Source organism: Mobula birostris, chromosome 2, assembly GCF_030028105.1.
Source record: "Mobula birostris isolate sMobBir1 chromosome 2, sMobBir1.hap1, whole genome shotgun sequence".
Lineage (NCBI taxonomy): Eukaryota > Metazoa > Chordata > Chondrichthyes > Myliobatiformes > Myliobatidae > Mobula > Mobula birostris.
This window is the reverse complement of record NC_092371.1, coordinates 97,022,621-97,043,529: the sequence shown is the minus strand read 5'-3', so window position 1 is coordinate 97,043,529 and position 20,909 is coordinate 97,022,621. Positions and strand designations below refer to the sequence as shown.

The 20,909-nt window shown below is 42.7% G+C and overlaps 1 protein-coding gene and 1 long non-coding RNA gene across 3 annotated transcripts in view; one reads left to right on the top strand and one right to left on the bottom strand.

Moving 5' to 3' along the window:
- Nucleotides 1-20,909, top strand: part of LOC140188907 (uncharacterized) — a 146,815-nt gene that overhangs the window by 33,981 nt on the left and 91,925 nt on the right. For both annotated transcript variants that reach the window (XR_011883418.1, XR_011883419.1), the window contains exon 4: nt 10,735-10,894. This is a non-coding gene — a long non-coding RNA (uncharacterized lncRNA). The remainder of the gene's footprint in view (nt 1-10,734; nt 10,895-20,909) is intronic.
- The window catches only part of septin5a (septin 5a), a 30,110-nt gene that overhangs the window by 8,563 nt on the left and 638 nt on the right, over nt 1-20,909 (bottom strand). The window contains exons 2-7 of the mRNA XM_072245542.1: nt 9,475-9,571; nt 6,122-6,208; nt 5,605-5,728; nt 2,684-2,818; nt 1,181-1,298; nt 41-142 (exon numbers count right to left, since the gene is read on the bottom strand). Coding sequence (XP_072101643.1) covers nt 41-142; nt 1,181-1,298; nt 2,684-2,818; nt 5,605-5,728; nt 6,122-6,208; nt 9,475-9,571 — 663 coding nt within the window. The remainder of the gene's footprint in view (nt 1-40; nt 143-1,180; nt 1,299-2,683; nt 2,819-5,604; nt 5,729-6,121; nt 6,209-9,474; nt 9,572-20,909) is intronic.

The window sequence follows — 20,909 nt, the reverse complement described above, 5'->3', positions numbered from 1 at the left end:
CCTTTTTCTTACATCTCACATTCTTGGAATTTCATCTTACCTTTAGTTCCTTATCTTGCTTTTTAAACTCATCGTCTTCATCTGAGTCACACTCTGGAAATTGATATATTTTAATTCCGTACTGGTCAATTTCATCTCTGATCTACATTGGAACAGGGAAGAACATAATGAAGTTAATAGAGAAGTAGAACTGACTGGGAACCTGTTCAGGTTGACAATAACAACAAGGATGTTTGACGTGACAAGACAATGAATTTCAAACATGACAGATTAAGAGTCAGGACAAAAATAGAGAATTAAGCAAAGGAGTGATCAGAGAGGTTGTTCAAGGATGTTGATCAAAACGGGACAAGATGGAAAAAAATTGGGAATATAGAAGGACAGTAAATGTTGGAAATACTCAACAGGCCAGGCTGTATCCATGGGAAGAGAAACAGAGTTAATGTTTGATATCACGGACCCTTTGTTGGAACTTTCCATGTGATATTGTTAATTCTGCTACTTTCTCAATAGATGCAGCCTGACCTACTGAACATTTCCAGCAGCTTCTGCTTTTCATGGAGGATGAAAGCCCTGACACCATGTGTAGGTATGGGTTCAGGGTGAGGAACAAGCTTACCACTACATATCAGAATCTGGTAAACAAGAAGTACTAACCACAAAGTGGATTGCAGAGGTGCTAGACTGAGCAGTGAGGACAGGGCAGTGGCCGAGGAATCCACAAAGGGTTTCATAAAAAACGAGTGGAGATTTCAAGGTAATGAGTGCAGGGATGGAAGAGTGTGGATGTTGGTAAGCCCTAGGTTTGCATGTGTTGCTTGACACTGTTGTTGATGATCCCTTCCATCTCTTTGCAGATGACTGAAAAAATACTGATTGGTTTGTAATTGGACCGATTGAGTCTGTTCTGCTTTTAGTGAACAGGACACATGTGGAGAATTTTCCTCATTTATTGTGTAGAAGTCAATGTTGTAAATGTAAGAACAGATGATATTTTTAACCTGTGATTGACAAACAATTTAGGCTGTGAATGCCATAGTTTGCTGGCCATAATATGCCATACTTCCCTGGATGTTATAATAGTAACATGGAGGGTGTGTTTTTGGCATGTGGGAGCTGAATTTTATGTTCTACTTCTTTATCATTGAGACCCTGTTATATTATAAATTACTTTTCTTACCCTCTCTTTGAGTTTCTTCACCTCAATGGGGGTAAGTGAGTCAGCTTTTGCAATCACTGGTACAATATTCACTTTCTGATGTAATGCCTTCATAAACTCTGTGTCCAGTGGCCGCAGCCTGTGCCCAAAGAGATGGAATAAATTACACCAAGGATGGGAAGATGATCCCTCCCAGCAGAGAAAGACAGATCACGTCCATGGACCAAACACACCAGATAAAAGTTAAATTCACAAAGGGTAAAGCTGATCTGCAAGACTAAGCACAGAGTAGCGGTGATGTGATCACTCCCCAGTTGCAGTGCATGATGACTGCATTGCTTTAAGGAGCAATCCTATTCTTCCAGAGCCCATGGAAAGGTATGCAAACTAAATTTCTTGTGTCATTCTGCTGTAAGGACCATTGATTTCTTTGCCAATGTGCTGAAAGTTTGTCTCAAAAATCAACCAGACCTAACGGGACCCATGAACCACCCTGAGTCCAATATCCAAGCCTTCCCCCAAAGGTAAAACAGAATAAATTAATCAGAGAACACCAGCCCCCCCTCCTCCAAACCCACAACATGGACATAAAATGCATTCACACAAGTGGGCCATCTCTAATACAAATCTCAAGCTCTCTAATAGAAATCTCAAGCGAATTAAAGACCCTAAAATCCCAAAGAACTAAAGATCAGATGCAGAAAGTTCAACAAAACCTTGTTACCATCACAACCATGAGACACACGACACGTGTTCAATCACAATGAACAAATTCAGCAGAGTCCTGCAGATACACAGTCCGCCAGAGAAAGCAGGATCTCCCTGTGGCCACATATTTTAATTCCACATCCCATTCCCATTTTGATATGTCTATCCACAGCCTCCTCTACTGTCAAGATGACACCACACTCAGGTTGGAGGAACAACACCTTATATTCCGTCTGGGTAGCCTCCAACCTGATGGCATGAACATTGACTTCTCTAACTTCCGTTAGTGCCCCTCCTCCCCTTCTTACCCCATCTGTTATTTATTTAGTTATTAGCTTTTCCTCTTTTTTTCTCTCTCTGTCCCTCTCACAATAACTCCCTGCCTGCTCTCCATCTTCCTCTGGTGCTCCCTTCCCCCTTTCTTGCTTTCTCCCTAGGCCTCCCATCCCATGATCCTCTCCCTTCTCCAGCCTTGTATCCCTTTTGCCAATCAACTTTCCAGCTCTTAGCTTTACCTCTCCCCCTCCTGGGATGGGAAACAACTTCTTCCCCCAAGCCATAAGACTACTGAACTCCCTGCCACCACCCAGGTCACATCATGCATGAAGCAGCAGAAGTGTTATACCGTTTACTTTTTAAACTTGAATCATAAATGCACCTGATTATTAATTTACTAGTAGTAATATTACTTTATGTGTTGTGTGTATGAGCTATATGTATTGTGTTGTGCACCTTGGACTGGAGAACATTGCTTCATTTGGCCGCATACATACGTACAGTTGAATGACAATAAACTGAACGAACTCTTCCTCTTACCCGTGTCCGTAGGGAGAGATAAAATACAGGCAGCAGTGGACACGGTTATCCTGAATGTTCTTCCGGTTTAGGCCACTCTCATCTCGGAAATACTGCTCAAACTGTTGGTCAATGTAGTCCGCTATGGGCTTCCAGCTGTCACAAAAGGAGAGAATGAGGTCAAATGGAATGTGGGCTCATGACTTTGACAAAAGCAACAATTGAGTTTGCTTGGTCTTCATCCATTACAGACTGATTCACAACCTCTGGAAGTGTGGAGACAAGGCATTTATGCAGTTGATCCTATTTTCAACACTGTTTGTTATTGTTCCAGTTCTCAGACACAGAAGTAAAGCCTATGAAAAAGAGCATAGACCTTTCCTCAAGGTTTGTTGCAGCCTCATCATATCCACATGACACCCCTCGTCATCTCCGCCAAAGCCACATCATGCACTAATCTCCATCTCACTCATTCGCCTCTCAGCCTGTCTCTCTCTAGCTCTTTGGCCCAGGAAATAGTCGGGTGCTCTATACAGTCACCATAATCTGACTATGCATCCTGATTATGATCCATGCTGGCACAGTAACTACAAACTGGAATATTTGGCACCTGTCTAGCGTGGCTCAAAATTTCAATTCATTGTTGTACATGTCCCTGAGACATCCTGGACATGGTCTTTCAGAAATGCTTGGAGCATCACTGGTAAATCATTGAAGATTTCCATACCCTGTCAGTACCAGTGGTGTGTGCTTGGTATTATGAATAAAAATATACATTTTAAATTATTTGTTTTTATTATTGTTCAGACTTTATCAGTTGTGCATCTCTAAAACAGGAGAATATTTGTTGCTGTTTCACTGTACAATACTGGAGCACTTTTGTGTCTTCTAATGGCTTTAGTTGAAAGATTAGACTCATCGTTTACCCTAAATAGCAGCCTATTTGGTGGAAAGTATTCTTAATAGAAACAGGAGACTAATGATAATCAGATTTCCTACTGTTCATTGATTAATAAATATTTATCAGAAGTCTGACAACAACTTGTCTGCTTTTCTGCGAAACTGTCAGAGAAGCAGACCTTTCAGCCCATTGTCCATGCTGGCCGTCCATACTAACCCCATTCTTCAGCACTCAGACCATACTGTCATCGCATTCTCCATGTCCACCTGACAGAACAGATGGGATCCACTCATCTCATTAGTCACAGCAGCGGGGGGGGGGGGGGGGGTACAATTGGTTTAGCTGCAGCCTCACAATCCCAGAGACCAGGGTTCAATCCTGACTCTGGTGCTCTTTGCGTGAGGTATGCACCTTCTCCCTTTGACCACATGGATTTCCTCTGCATATGCCAGTTCCCCACCCACACGCTAGAGCATTCAGATTGACAGATTAATTAGTCAGTGTAAACTGTCCTCTGTGTAGCTGAGTGGCACAATCTGGGGAATCTGGATTTGGACTCTAACAATAAGATGCAGATCTTGATAAAATATGAACAATCTTTCAAATTTCTTTAATGAATGCTTATTTTGCACTGTAGCTTACACAGTACATGTAAGTGAGTGAAGGAAGTGTTACGATCACATTACACAGATAAAATGAGCAGCTGAGAGCAGCCATAGGTTTTATAGTGCTGCCAGACAAATAGAGGGTTAATTTATTATTCAGCAAGTGAAAGCTCACATTTCCCTGCACACATGACGGAGGGTCTGAGCTGTTGATGTATTCCAGACAGCAGAACAGAACAACTTTCACTGCTCTGATGCTGAGTGGACATTCTGAATAAAAGTTCTATATATACAGTATATCTGCAAGACATCCTTCCTCTTGAAATCCTGACCTTAGTACTGACGCCTAGTTTAATAAATCCGGGTATGATTGAAAAATTCATCGGTGCTCAGAGAACTATTAATCCATCACCACACCCTGTAGCTTGAAGGACACTCAATACTCACAAGTAAGGAAAATAGTTTAACGTTTTTAGGGTATGTTCACGCCATAATATTACATGATTATCTATGTGGAAACAGGAAAAGGTTCAGATTCAGATTTTTTCACCATGTATACATTGAAAAATATGGTGAAATGTGCAACTTGCATCAAAAATCAACACACCCAAGGATGTGCTGGAGGCAGCCCGCAGGGGTTGCCACACACTCTGGCACCAATATAGTATGCTCATAATGCTCAGCAGAGCAACAAGCAACACAGCAACAATAGCAACACAATCTTGGTTGATCTTTTATCTCACATTATTTTCTTACATTTGCTTTTTATCCCCTGACTCTCTTAATACATCTAAAAAAGTCCTAAGATTTTAGTCTCTATGAGATCCTCCCTTTCTTCAGCCAGTTGTCTCTGCTCTCCATCCATGGTTAATCCCATTTTCCTGTCCTTCTCACATAACTGAGCTCATCCTGTTCATAAATGCCTTACCTTAACACCATTTCCAATGACTTTCTTTGACTGGAGTAGATAGAGTACAAAAGGTACACTCTCTGAGAGCTGCTTTAGTTCTTCCACAATGCCCGGGCAGAAATGCCACTGATGATACCAGTTTCTCAGGGTAATATTGACAATTGTTGGTGCTTCCCAATTTTACCACCAAAAAGGTGCGAGTCCAGATGGTTTACAATTTATCCTTCTATATGTCTTAACCATGCGTGCAAATCTTTTGGCTTGAATCCAACTATAGACATTATTCCTTTACAGAACAACAGATGTTGGCTGGTCAGCTGGTTGTACTTCATGTATGATTCAACTCATTCCCGGAAGATTCATTATTGTAACCTAATTTGGCTCTGTAACCCTTTGCATACCCGTTAAAGGAAAATAATCCACCAATCTGAGTTTTGCAATTCTCTATCAACAGCTCCTTGGGAACAGAACTCTACATTCCCATAATAGTTGTGTGAAGTTCACCAATGGCATAGCATAGGATTACCTTTGGATATTATTCACTGCGTCTCCAAATCCAGGAGTATCAACTATTGTCAACTTTAGTTTGACACCTTTCTCCTCAATGTCTACTGTGTGTTTTGTAATCTCCACTGTCTGGTTGATTCTCTCTGTGAAATAAAGATGAGGAAAATATGAGGATTGAGTATAATAACCTAACAAAATCCCTCCCTGTTCCTTTAGAAACATTTAAACCCCGGAACTTCCAGTGGCATTCCTGCCCTTGTGACATCCAAGTCTCTGTAATGGCCATTATGTCAATTGTGGGATGGGTAGGAACTAATCAACCATCCAGCACAGGGCACCATCACTTCTACCACCCAGTACCACCTCACATTGGAAAGCATTCACTATGGCAACATCTATTGAATCCCCTACAGCAATGTTCCCAATTCCTGGCAATTAGCCCAAATAGCAGGGTAAAATTTACCTCATTCCTTGATCTGAACTCCCCCAGCACCATTAACTGCATTACTATTGCTGTCAACCCCTTTAGGTCTTACCTTCAGCATTGAGAAGCTTTCTGTCTTTGTAAAGATCTGTAAGGAACAGGCTCTTGACCAATGTAGATTTCCCCAGCCCTGACTCTCCTGTGGGGAGAGCAAAACATAATTTAAGACAGTGTGTGTTTAGAGAGCTAAATTTAATAAATAAAACTTACAAGTGGCAAATTTTTAGACTAGGGGTGCTTACGTTAGCAATATTACTGCGTTGATGAGAAGAGCAGTATAAATCATTAGGAGAGTCATCTAAAGTCTGCTCGCATTGGGGTTATATATTCAATCCATTTATTCCAGATTTGATAAAATTTTTCTTTTTGAGTTCTCAGAGAGTAAGTCAACAAAGGGAAAGATTTGGGAAAGGGATAAAAAAATGAAAAAATTAAGTAAATAAGTACATAGGAATTGGATAATTATGTCTGCGGGCAGGAGCAAGCATGAACAAATTAGGATATAAACACCTACAATGGTTGATACATAGGCTTATATACAACATTTTGGACCAGTGGAAATGGTCCAGAAGGGTTATATGGAAACTATTATTACCATTTTTCTTAACAACTAATTCCATTACTTAGCCTAATAGGTTAGATTTACCACAGCACATAATTATCTACTTAAATGTTTATTTTTCTTTTATATCATCTCAATGTGTACTTAAGAGTGTATAAATAATTGTAGTTTTATACATATAAAAAAATGGAAAAGGTTATATGTGTGAAAAAAGTACATGATATTTGTGAATTCCTTATCCAAATAAAAATAAAATTTAAAAAAAACAAGTGGCAAATTTTTACTTCCAATCATGCACCAATCTGCCCAAAACTCATTATTTTACTATCAGACCCCAACATTCACTTCCTTAGTTACATGGTAGATAAAATTAACAACTGATTGATTTTGAGAACAGTGAGGAAAGGTACTACACGCTAAAAGGTACAACTTTTAAGAGTGGCAGGAACCAAGATTGTACGTAACCAGGTCTTTTGAAACAAATGGAATCCTCAAACCATAAGACCATAAGACATAGGAGTAGAATTAGGCCCATCAGGTCTGGCTGATTTTTATATCTCTTGAATCCATTCTCCTGCCTGCTCCTCATAAATCCTGAAAGCTAAGATAGTTTTGTTAAGTGATGGCTTTAATGATGAAAGAAGAAGTTTGATTAGGAAATGCAGTGTATATCATGTATGACACAGAAAGCTTCTTGTAAAAAAAAATAAAAGACATGGAACAGGAATGTGTCAGAATGGTGGGAAAAAACTTTTGAAAAGCAAACACTTATTTATTTATTTATTGAGAAAAATTATCCAATGTTACATGTATTTGTTGGAACAAGTATGTGAACCTTTGCTTTCAGTAACTAGTGTGACCCCCTTGTACAACAATAACTGCAACCAAACATCTCCAGTAACTGTTGATCAGTCCTGCATGTCAGCCTGGAGGAATTTTATGTCATTCCTCCTTGCAGAACTGCTTCAACTCTGGGATGTCGGTGGGCTTCCTTACATGAACTGCTTGCTTCAAGTTCTTCCTCAATATTTCTATAGAATTAAGATCAGGGCTTTGACTCGGCCATTCCAAAACAGAAATTTTCTTCTTTTTAAACCATTTTGTTGTTGATTTACTCTTGTCTTTCGCATAATTGTCTTGTTGTATTATCCAATTTCTATTAAGATTCAGGTGACAGACTGCTACTCTGACATTCTCTTGTAAAATGTCTTGATACAATTTTGAATTCATTGTTCGCTCGACCTTTGCAAGCTGTCCGGGCCCTGAAGCAGCAATGCAGCCCCAAACCATGATGCTCCTTCTGTGGGTGGGATGAGGTTTTGGTGTTGGTGTGCAGTGCCCTTTTTCTCCCCAAACATAGAAGTGTGCATTTCTGTCAGGAAGTTCAACTTTTGTCTCATCTGTCCACAGAACATTGTCCCAGGGGTGCTGCAGATCATCCAGGTGGTATTTTGCAAACTGGAATATGCAGCAATGTTTTATTTTTGGAGAGCAGTGGTTTCCTCCATGGTGTTCTTCCATGAAAACCATTCTTGTTCAGTATTTTTCTTATAGTGGACACAAGAACCCAGACTTTAGCAACCTCTGGAGATTTCTGCAGGTTTTTTTTACTGTTACCCTTGGGTTTTTTTCCACCTACTTCAGCATTGTACATTGTGCTCTTGGTGTGATCTCTGCAGGATGCCCACTCCTAGGGAGAGTCGCAACAGTACTGAGTTTCCTCCATTTGCAGACAATTTCTCTTACTGTGGACTGATGAACACTTGGGTCTTTAGAAATGGTTTTGTAGCCTTTTCCAGCTTCATGCACCTCTACAATTCTTCTTCTAAGGTCCTCCAAAAGGTGTTTTGATCGTGACATGGTGCTCATGAACAGACCCTTCTTGAGAAGAGCAGACCCTGTCAGTAACCTGACTAAGTATCTTTTTAAAGAGCAGGGCACCTCTACAACCCACACCTCCAATCTCATCTCATTAACTGGAACACCTGACTCCAAATAGATTTTGTAGAAGGCTCCTGTGAACCTCAGAGATTAACATAATTTTACGAACAAATACAGAGTAAAGGTTTCCAGCAAAAAATATAGGAGTCTATGAGGAATTAATTCTTAAACACAATAAATATTGATCATTGGTAACTACTGCCTGAGAAAGAAGATGAGTTGCTTTACAATTTCAAAAGGAAATTGAATACATATTTGTGGGAAAATTCTGCCAGGTAGTGAACAGATAGAAGGGAATGGGATGTACTGGAGTGCTCTACAGAGAGACATCATGGACTAAGGCTTCCTTCTTCCAATAATGACTCTATGAAACGTAATCAATTTTGGAAACAGTAGGAATGAGACATTTTTGTAAAAAACGCATGAAATAACACAAATTTGAAATGTTTAGAATTTGTCATTTGCCTAATAGCTCTACAATTATATATACTCTTTTGCAATTTGTACATCCTACAAGTATGCACACCCCCAAACAACTTCCATTCCTGATTAAACTGACATGTACAAGAACTACCGGCTTCTCAATGATTTGCCAAGCGGCAATGGTTAATGACCTATTGTTAAGCATGTGCCACACCTTGAAGCAGACAGGGGAGATTGGACCTTGACAGAGTTTTCCTTCACTCACCAAGGGACATCTCACTTTTCACAAAGACATGCTATTTTCAACAAACAAACAGAAAAATGACATTCATGAATGCCTTTCACAAACTCAGAGAAATCTAAAGCGCTATACAACCAACCACTACTGCAATTTTGCATGTCAGAATTTCATCTTGTTATACTATTCATCATTATGCTGAGTAATGGTTTTAAAGAATGTGAGCAACTGGCATTCGTACCTGCTACCATTAATGTAAAGTCAAATCCTTTCTTCACCGATTTGCGATGGACTTGGTTGGGAAGCGTGGCAAATCCCACGTATTCTTTTTCCACGTCCTAAAACAAACAGAACACAGATTTTAGTGGGGCAATAACTGGGGATCACACAACAAGGGCCAAGAGGAGTACCTGCTTACTCCATTACAAAGAAACGCACACAATTTATGAATGGTAGACTGGAGTTTCCAACACATATTCCCCTTGCATGAGGTGCATTCGGTGGGCGGCACGGTAGCATAGTGGTTTGCACAACACTTTCCAGTACAGGCGCCCTGGGTTCAGTTCCTGCTGCTGCCTGTAAGGAGTTTGTATATTCTCCCTGTGACCACATGGGTTTCCTCTGGGTGCTCTAGGTTCCTCCCACAGCCCAAAGACGTACCAGTTGGTAGGATAATTGATGATTGTAAATTGTCCCCTGATGAGGCTAGCATTAAGCTGGGGCATTGCTGGTTGCTGTGGCTTGAAGGGCCGGAGGGGCCTACTCTGCACTGTTTCTCAATAAATAAATAAATTAGTTACTTGCTCCTGAATTAATGCAATTAACAGCAAACAACAATCTGAAAATGGAGCTTTTTTTTGGTGGCATTGTTGCAGTCACAACTTGGTTTCATCAGCTGCAAATTACAGATGAAAATACCACTTTTTGTTGAATCTAAAGCTGAAATTTTGATCTCTCAATCTTCCTTCATTTGGCAAAGATGAACTCTTGATCTACCAATCCATCTTGTCTTGTCCCTTGTACTTCATTTGCTTACCTGTGCCTCACTTTCACTGTAACTGTAACACAATGATCCAGAGGCATTCATCAGGCTGCTCTTCATTGACTACAGCTTGGCATTCAATACTATCATCCCCTCAAAATTAATCAATAAGCTTCAAGTCCTAGGCCTCAATTTCCTCCACTTGCAGACCACAATCAATTTAGATTGGCAACAACAATCTCAGCCAGCACAGGTGCACAAGGCTGTGTGCTTCGCCCCCTGCTCTACTCGCTTTACACTTATGGCTGTGAGGTTAAGCACAGCTCCAATGCCATATTTATGTTTGCTGACAATTCCACTGTTGGCTGAATCAAAGGTGGTGATGAATCAGCTAAAGGAGGGAGACTGAAAATCTGAATGAGTGGTTCCACTGACCAGGGGTGCATGAGCCAGTTCTCATCGGGAGATCAGTGGTGGGAAGGGTCAGCAACTTTAAATTCACTGGTGTTATCATTTCAGAGGATCTGTCTTGGGCCAAGGATGTAAGTTCCATTACAAAGAAAACATGCCAGCACCTCTGCATAGAAGGTCGTGAAGATTCGGAAAGCAGCATCCAACTTCCAAGGACTCCCACCATCCAGGCCATGCTCTCTTCTCACTGTCTGCTATCAGGAAGGAGGTAAGGGAGCCTCAGGACCTACACTATCAGGTTCAGAAACAATTATTCCCCCTCAACCATCAGGTTTTTGAATCAGTAGGGATAACTTCACATGCCCCTTCACTGAACTGTTCCCACAACCTATGGACTCCCTTTCAAGGACACCTCATCTCACGTTCTTGCTAATTATTGCTTATTTATTATTATTATTTCTTTATCTTGCAGTTTGTTGTCTTCTTGGTTAAACACTTCATGCAAACGCCTGCAGTTGAGCTTCAGGCTGGGACAGAGGGAAGTGATTGGGGAGGGCAGGGGATTGACCAAGCAGGATGCTGGAGTTGGAGGGAAGATTGGGAGAGGATTTAGAGAGCTGAGAGGAATGGGGATATATAGAGAGGGTGGGGTTTAAGAATGCATTCAAGTTTAGAGAGCCATAGAGGATGAAGGTCGAAAGGACCAAGGAACATAGAGGATGTCTGAGAGTTGGGGAAAGATTGGGTTAAGAAGATTTGGGGAGTACTGAGGATTCTAGCAGTAGAACTGACAGGGTGAAACAGCAGTATTTATGGCAGTAAAGATATCGTGAGTGAGAAAGAATAATCAGGCAGCCAGGAAAGGATTAGAGGGTGCCAGGGAGGCAAAGAGTGGATTGTAGGGAAGTTAGTGGTGGAGTAGTCACTGACGAGATGGAAGCAGAGAATTGTGGAAACACTCAACAGGTCAGCCGGCAGCTGTGCGAGGAAAAAGAGCGATAATGTTTCAAACAGTTGCAGAAGGGAGAATCAACCCAAAGGAGGATGGAAGTCCAGGATAGATTGTGTCCACCTTAACTTTGATCATTTTTATTTTATGAACAATTACCAACAAAAGCCAATACTTATTGCCTGATCTTCATGAACCTTCTCAACCTAATGTTGTCATACTGGTGAAGATACACTCACAATATTTTTGGTGAGGGAGTTCCAGGATGTAGAATCAAGGATAGTAAAAGAATAGTGATGTATTTTCAAGGCAGAGTATTGCATTGGTCTCATTGTTTATAGGATGTGATGCGATGTATATGCAATCCTACATATGCTCAGTCATTAGACCAGTGATGGGTAGCACGGCTCACTAACCAGCTGAAATGACAAGACATCAAGAGGCAGCCTGATAAGTGGGAATGACAGATAAGTGAATTAGCAACATAATGACAGCCACAGCAGGGAACACCAGAACTTCCTTCCCACAGTTCTTCTGCTGCAAGTGATAGATGTTGAGAACAGTGGAACTGACATGTGCAAATTCAGATAGGGCGCAAGAGAACATATAATGCCCCAGAGACCTAATACACTACAGATTACTTTGAGGCATTGTCACAGTGGTTAGATAGGTCATGTTGTTATGGTGCACTGTTGTTATTTAACCCTCTTACATGCCACTAACTCACAAACATCATGCAAATGACAAATGTTTACTTTTCTTTCTGTTGAAGGAAGAACGATGGGGTAGTCTGTCAATCTCGCTGCTATTTTCTGCATTGGGTCAAGGAATCATTAGAATTCCCTGCAGTTCAATATCGTGCACATAAGACTTCATCTCCGAAACTGCAACAGACAAGAATGTACTAAAGCCTATGTTCACAGCAAAATAAGTTTCACAGTCCATGTATTTTCCCACGTGTTCCTCATCAACAGTTCCTGCAGGTTCCCACAGGGAGGATCACAGTGTAGCCAATGTTTTGAATTTACTAGCAGCAATACATCAGTGCTCATCATTGACTACAGAGTCCTAGCCCTAGTGTCTACTGGGTGACCCCTGTTCTTCAGTTATTCCATTTAGGACTTTTCCAGTACAGTACATATTCTTCAATGGTTGGGGAGGTATGGCAGTAGGTTTGCAGATAGCAGAAATCATTAAGGAAAAGAAGCATCTTGTGAGAATGGAGCAGTCAATTGCTCGTTAAATAGAGCAAGCCCATAAAATGTGGGTTCTTCATCCCCTTATTCCTCATCCCTTCCTCCTTTCCATTCTCCCTCCATTCTTTCTCTCATCCACCATGATAGAAGAGTTTCGAGAGATTGGTCATGAAGCACATCAACTCCTGCCTGAAGAGTGACCTGAATTTGCCTACCATCACAACAGGTCAACAGCATACGCTATTTCATTGGCACTTCACTTACCTCTGGAACACCTGGGCAGTGATGATGCCAATGTCAGAACACTGTTCATTGACTATAGCTCAGCATTCAACACTACCATCCCCTCAAAGCTCATCAATAAGTTCCAAGACCTAGGCCTCAAATTCTCCATGTGCAACTGCATCCTCAATTTCCTCGTTAGCAGACCCCAGTGAGTTTTAATTGACAACACCTCCTCCTCATTCACTATCATGTTGGTGCACTGCAGGGCTGTGTGCTTAGCCCCTGCTTTACTCACTTTATACTTATGATTGTGTGGCTAGGGACAGCTCATGCTGTACTTAAGTTGCTCATGATGCCACTTTTGTTGGCCAGATCAAAGGTGGTTACAGATTAGTATCTAAAGAGGGAAAGTGAAAATCTGGTTGAGTGCTTCAACAACAGCAACCTCTCACATCACCAAAACCAAAGAGCTAATTATTGACGACAGGAGGAAGAAGCTGGAGGTGCATGAGCCAGTCCTCATTAGGGAAACAGAGGTGGAGAGCATCAGTAGCTTTAAATTCCTTAGGGACAACATATTCAACGATCTGTCCTGGGACCAGCTAGTGTCATCGCAAATAAGCCATCCATGCAGTTCTGCTGTCTAAGAAGTCCGCATAGATTCAGCATATCGCCAAAAACTTTGACAAACTTCTATAGATGCAGAGTGGAGAGTATCCTGTCTGGAGCTTGCTGAGCAGCCTGGCATTTTCAATATCTTCAGGAATGGCCTGGAAGACGTGCACCTTCGGGGTGTGGCCCTGGGAAGGACACAATTCCTCGCAGCTGTCACTACCTGAGGCACTGTGGGAGGTTGGAACATCGAGTCAGCAGTACACACTGCTATCACAATAGGCAACGTTGCAGACCGTAACATCGAATCAGTGAGCCCTTGGCCGCCCCTGTCACTGCAGCAGGAGGGATACCTCTCTCTCCCTCATCAGCAACAGAGACAGCTTGCGGAATGTTGAAGTGTTGGGGTTCACAGTGAATTTTTTGATAGGCTTTAGATCATGGTCTCTTTGTAGGCTTTGCTGTTGCTTACGTGGCAGGTGCTGATGGACTGCCGCTTTTGTTGAGGCAGGTGGGGGGAGGAGGGGGAGTGGGAGGGTTGATGCTTATACTGCTGCTTATGCATGGGGCGGGGGGGCGCGTAAAGTTGAAATGTGTTACATACTGTGGCATGCAAAAGTTTGGGCACCCCGGTCAAAATTTCTGTTACTGTGAATAGTTAAGCAAGTAAAAGATGAACTGATTTCCAAAAGACGTAAAGTTAAAGATGACGCATTTATTTAATATTTTAAGCAAGAAAACGTTTTTATTTCCATCTTTTACAGTTTCAAAATAACAAAAAAGGAAAAGGGCCCAAAGTAAAACTTTGGGCACCCTGTATGTTGTATTTCTTTTTCTCTGTATATGTCTGCAAGGAAATTAATCTCAAGGTAACATACACATACTTTGATAATAAATTTTCTTTGAACCTTGATCCTGGTTTGAAGGGATAAGAGTCTAACTTATGTCTAACATGAAATAAATCAATCCATAACCCATGAAGTATTGGAGAACACGAGAAAGTCTGCAGATACTGGAAATTCAAGCAACACACACAAAATGCTGGTGGAAGGCAACAGGTCAGGCAGCATCAATAGGAAGAAGTACAGTCGACGTCTCAGGCCGAGACCCTTCGTGGAGAAGTTTATTTTTGATAATACCATAAACTATGACCCATGATGTATCTTCTTCACCCGGCTGTGGCCATGCAACTTGGAGTTACTCAGAGTGCGGAGTCAGACCCCCTACAGTATTTAGGGCATCCGTTAGTCTTGCGAGACCATGAATCTGTGCCTGGGAAGTCTTCACTCTCCAGGGCACAAGCCTGGGCAAGTTTGTATGGAAGACCAGCAGTTGCCCATGCTGCAAGTCTCCCCTCTCCCCTCTCCACGACACCAATGTTGTCCAAGGGAAGGGCATTAGGACCCACACAGCTTGGCACCAGTGTCATCGCAGAGCAATGTGTGATTAAGTGCCTTGCTGAAGGACACAACACGTTGCCTCGGCTAGGGCTCGAACTCACAACCTTCAGGTCGCTAGTCCAATGCCTTAACCACTTGGCTACGTGCCCAAACAGTATAGCTAATAGCTAATCCTTGGTTATCTTTCAACCATTTCAATGTTACCTCCTGAAAACATTCCTACTTTCAAAAGTATGTACTTGAATTTGAAGCCATGTTAGTACTTGCAATTACGTTCTATTAAATTATAAAGGCTTCAAGTCAAAACTTGGCACAGAAACACCCATGAGGTTAAAATTCCTCCTCCAATGGAATTATTATGTCAGGGAACCTCACTCCCAGCAATATATATGGATTACTTTTAAGGCAAGTACAAACTTACCGGACAAATTTCCCAAATAAATTTGGAAGGGTTACTCCCCAGAACTGGAAAAAGAGAAAGCTGATCAGTGACTTTCAAATTTCTGAAGAGGTTTTCTATACATAAGCATAGAAAATATCTTTTGCCCTGTGGTGGCATCCGCAACTAAAGGCTTAACTATTTGATAGCCACCAATAAATCCTATAAGGAATTCAAGATAAATAGCTTTAATCAGAGACCTGTTTTCTCCTGAATGTGGGACTTGGCACTGATGGGGGAGTTGAATTCACAAACCACTTTTAGAGAGTACCTGATGACTACACAAGGGAGCAAGGTGCATCAGAACATACAGATATAGGGAGAGGCATAAACACAGCCATTGGCCCCTTAGACTGAGAGATCACTGTATACTGCATATAATGCATTTTGAAATGATGTGCTGTTTATGTGATCTTGCTGAGTGCAAAAGGGAGGTAATGTCTGCCATCATTCAAATGAAGGTCACGAGCATAACCGAAGTGATGTGCTCTCAAGTGTGTTTTAAAGATAATAATGTAAAATATAAAGTATTCCATTAACCTCTTCAGCAACCTCACAGGTTTGTGAAGAAGCACAACCAACTTACTTGTCATTCCAATTTAAGTGAATATTCGGTTTGCAATCCCCACAGATAACAGACATAGAGTCATCGAGTACTACAGCATGGAAAAGGTCTTTCAGCCCATCCAGCCTGTGCTGACCTGGTCTTTTGCCTAGTCCCATGTACCTGCAACAGACCACAGCTCTCCAAACCCCTCTCATCTATGTACCTAGCTAAGCTTCTCTTAAACATTACAATTGAACTTGCATCTATCACTCCTGCCAGCAAATTGTTCACACTCGCACCACTCTTTGAGTGAAGTTTCCCCTCAGATTCCCCCTTATGTACTTCACCGTTCACCCTAAACCTATGACCTCTAGTTCTAGTCTCACCCAACCCAAGAGGAAGAAACCTGCAAGTAGTCACCCCATGTTTACCATTAATTTTGTATAGCACTATAAGATTTCCCCCCATTCTCCCACGTCCAGGAAATAAAGTCCAAACCTATTCAACATTTCCCAATGACTCAGGTCCTCATGAACCAGGAACATCCTTATATATTTTCCTGCACTCTTTCAATCTTATTGTTATCTCTCCTGTAGGATCATTCATTATGTGCTGTGTCACATGATGTGGGCGATCATGGTCCATGGCCATGATTGTTCCTGGCAAATTTTTCTACAGAAACAACAGGAATTCTGCAGATGCTGGAAATTCAAGCAACACACATCAAAGTTGCTGGTGAATGCAGCAGGCCAGGCAGCATCTCTAGGAAGAGGTGCAGTCGACGTTTCAGGCCGAGACCCTTCGTCAGGACTAACTGAAGGAAGAGTGAGTAAGAGATTTGAAAGTTGGAAGGGGAGGGGGAGATCCAAAATGATAGGAGAAGACAGGAGGGGGAGGGATGGAGCCAAGAGCTGGACAGGTGATTGGCAAAAGGGGATACCTGATGGTCCTCACCTACCACCACACCAGCCTCTGGGTCCAACATATTATTCTCCGTAACTTCCACCACCTCCAACGGGATCCCACCACTAAGCACATCTTTCCCTCCCCCTCTCTCTCTGCATTCCGCAGGGATCGCTCCCTACACAACTCCCTTGTCCATTCGTCCCCCCCATCCCTCTCTGGCTCTTATCCATGTAAGCGGAACAAGTGCTACACATGCCCTTACACTTCCTCCCTTACCACCATTCAGGGCCCCAAACAGTCCTTCCAGGTGAGGCAACACTTCACCTGTGAGTCGACTGGGGTGATATACTGCGTCCGGTGCTCCCGATGTGGTCTTTTATATATTGGCGAGACCCGACGCAGACTGGGAGACCGCTTTGCTGAACATCTACACTCTGTCCGCCAGAGAAAGCAGGATCTCCCAGTGGCCACACATTTTAATTCCACATCCCATTCCCATTCTGACATGTCTATCCATGGCCTCCTCTACTGTAAAGATGAAGCCACACTCAGGTTGGAGGAACAACACCTTATATTCCGTCTGGGTAGCCTCCAACCTGATGGCATGAACATCGACTTCTCTAACTTCCGCTAGGCCCCACCTCCCCCTCGTACCCCATCTGTTACTTATTTTTATGCACACATTCTTTCTCTCACTCTCCTTTTTCTCCCTCTGTCCCTCTGAATATACCTCTTGCCCATCCTCTGGGTCCCCCTCCCCCTCCTTGTCTTTCTTCCCGGACCTCCTGTCCCATGATCCTCTCGTATCCCCTTTTGCCAATCACCTGTCCGGCTCTTGGCTCCATCCCTCCCCCTCCTGTCTTCTCCTATCATTTTGGATCTCCCCCTCCCCCTCCAACTCTCAAATCCCTTACTCACTCTTCCTTCAGTTAGTCCTGACGAAGGGTCGCGGCCTGAAACGTCGACTGCACCTCTTCCTACAAATTTTTCTACAGAAGTGGTTTGCCATTCCTTCTTCTGGGCAGTGTCTTTACAAGACGGGTGATCCCAGCAATTATCAATACTCTTCAGAGATTGCCTGCCTGATGTCAGTGGTCACATAATCAGGTCTTGTGATATGCACCAGATGCTCATACGACCATCCACCATCTGCCCCCATGGCTTCACATGGCTTCCTGATGGGTGACCCTGCAAGCCAGCAGAGGGAAGGAGTGCCTTACACCTCTTTTGGTAGAGATGTATCTCCACCTCACCATCCTGTAGGTAGGTGACCAGAATTGCACACAATACTCCAAATTTGGCCTCATCAAAGTCTTACACAACTTCAACATAACATCCCAACTCCTGAACTCAATGCCCTGATTTATGAAGCCACAGTAGTACAAGACTCCCAGTCAACATTATCTATTGACTTGCTATTTACAAGTCCACATACTCATGAGGTCAGCCAAGGGCACTACCTCAAAATTCTTCAAACAATACCATTTATATACACACAGGAGGAGCCAATCCCTGCCTGCACATACAGTGATCAGTTTCCAGGCCATTTGTGCTAAGTGTCTCCCAGCATGGAACAATGTGGAGGTGGGGGGGTGGGGGGGTTAGGGAACAAAAAGAGCCTGAACAGTACTCACATTTCTTGTTACCCGTCACATATAATAGGACAGATTTCACAAGGAGAAATTTGCCTTGTGTGCCAATGGCATCTGTTTAGAAGTGTTGGTTAACCAACCTCACTGCTCAAATCTCAAGGACCTGCAGAATTCTTCTCCTGGAACACATATTCAGTTGGCTTTTAAAGGTTGCTGTTGAACGACTCCCATCATCTCTTTGATACATTCCATACCAGAAGAAATAACTACAAAAAAAATGGACATTCTGGAATATTCCTGGGACTGAAATCAGAAGAGGAGCGAAGTGACAGAGGAAGCTGCACTCTGCCAAGATTTACAGCAAGCGACCTTGTCTTCATCCACACGAGCTTCCCTGCCTGCCCTGCCTTCCCAATCTTCAGATGCCACAAGTTCCACCATCTCACCAACCACCCCAAGATCTACCCCTCACCTACACCAGCGCCAATTTAACCCATTGAAACGGATTTCTTGGGATATGGGGGGAAACCAGAGAACACAGGAGAAATCCAAACACGAGGAACTCTGCAGATGCTGGAATTTCAAGCAACACACATAAAAGTTGCTGGTGAATGCAGCAGGCCAGGCAGCATCTTGGCCTGGCCTGAGAAATCCATGTGTTCAGGACAGCATGAAAACTCCACACAGACAACACTCAGGTCAAGACTGAATTCAGGTTACTGAAGCTGATTAAGAAGCAGCTATACTACCTACGCCTTTGTAGAATGAATGCCTTGAGGAAATACAGGGACAAAGTACTAGACAGATGAAATGAGGGAATTCCAAGGGTGACACTTGCTGAAAGCCAGGCAGCAACTCTCAGACACCTCCTCTTATTTACCGCTTGAAAATGATCCCACTCAGGACCATCAGGCCGTTGTGTCCTGCACCATCGACTCTGGAGATCTCCCGTCCACTGCCACCAACATCATTATTCTTTTATCCCGTACAGGCTGTTTCTCTCTCCTACTCAAGATCCACTGGGTAGGCTCATTGTTTCTGCCTGCTCTTGCCTCACCTCCATTTTGTCCACCCTTGGTTCAGACTCTTCCCACCACGACACCCTTGACACCATGGCACTGATCAGCCACATCTTGTCATTTTGCCATTTTGCAATTTTGTCCACCCTTGATTCAGTGCCTTCCTACACTCTTTGACAGAGATCAACAGAACGAAGACCATTATCCTCAACCTCGAGGGGTAGCCACGACAACAACGATACTCTTTGACACCATGGCACTGATCAGCCACAGCTCACAAGTGACTCCACACACAACACAAGTTCAACATTATGAATAAGGCTGATGCAGAGCAGAAGACAAACTGCAAAGGAATGTCAAAACTTTTTACAGGGTTCTGCAACTTCTCACTTTTATAACTGTGCCCTGAACACAATGAGCTCAGCTTGTGGATGAACTAGTGGGAGAGGAAAGAATTTAGTGAAACAGAAACATTGTAGTGCATCCCGGATGATACAATTGGAGAAAACTTTAGGTAACAGCATCTGACACAAACACTCAACAGTTACAGTTCATCAATGTCACAAATCTGATCCGAGCGATCTCTCAGTTAGACCATCCTGTGCCACTGAAGGAGGTGTCTCCAGGGGTCCTCAGTGTGAACACCCAGTGTCACTGATTTGAGAAACCCCGGGTTCCTCAGTAACACCCGCCCAGTGTCAAAGTTCAGTGTTCACACTAAATTTATCATTGTATATGTCATAATATCCCACCCTGAGATACATTTTCTTTGCAGCCATTTATAGTAAAACAAAGAAATACAACAGAATCAATGAGAAAGTACAACAAAGACTGGCAAATCTCCAATGTACAAAAGAAGACAATCTGTGAAAATACAAAAATAAACTTAATACTAATATTAAATAATAAATAATACTGAGATCATGAGTTGTAGAGATATTGACAGTGAGTCTATAGGTCGTGGAGTCAGTTCAGTATTGAAGTGAGTGAAGTTATCCATGCCGGTTCAGGAGAATGAGGGTTAGAACTGTTCCTGACCCTGGTGGTGTTAGACCTAAAGCTCCTGTGCCTCCTCCTGATGGCAGGAGCGAGGGAAAAAAGCACGGCCTGGATGATGTCACTAACAGAACGGGTCCTGAGACTCTTAGTTATATCCAGTGTCACTGATCTAAGGGAACTGAGTAACACCCAGCGTCACTGAATGAATTCAAAGTGTTACTGAACGTCATGTTCTGTCAGAGTATCTGTCGTCAGGATCTGCGGTCCAGCTGAAGCAACCGTTCCTTCATTCCCACTGGGTGAGTCACAGGAATCATTTACACAGAAAGCAAAGTGAAGCCTCCCCAGCCCCCACCTTTCGCCTGCAAGTTCCTCTGCACGGTGAACACCTTCTGTTCC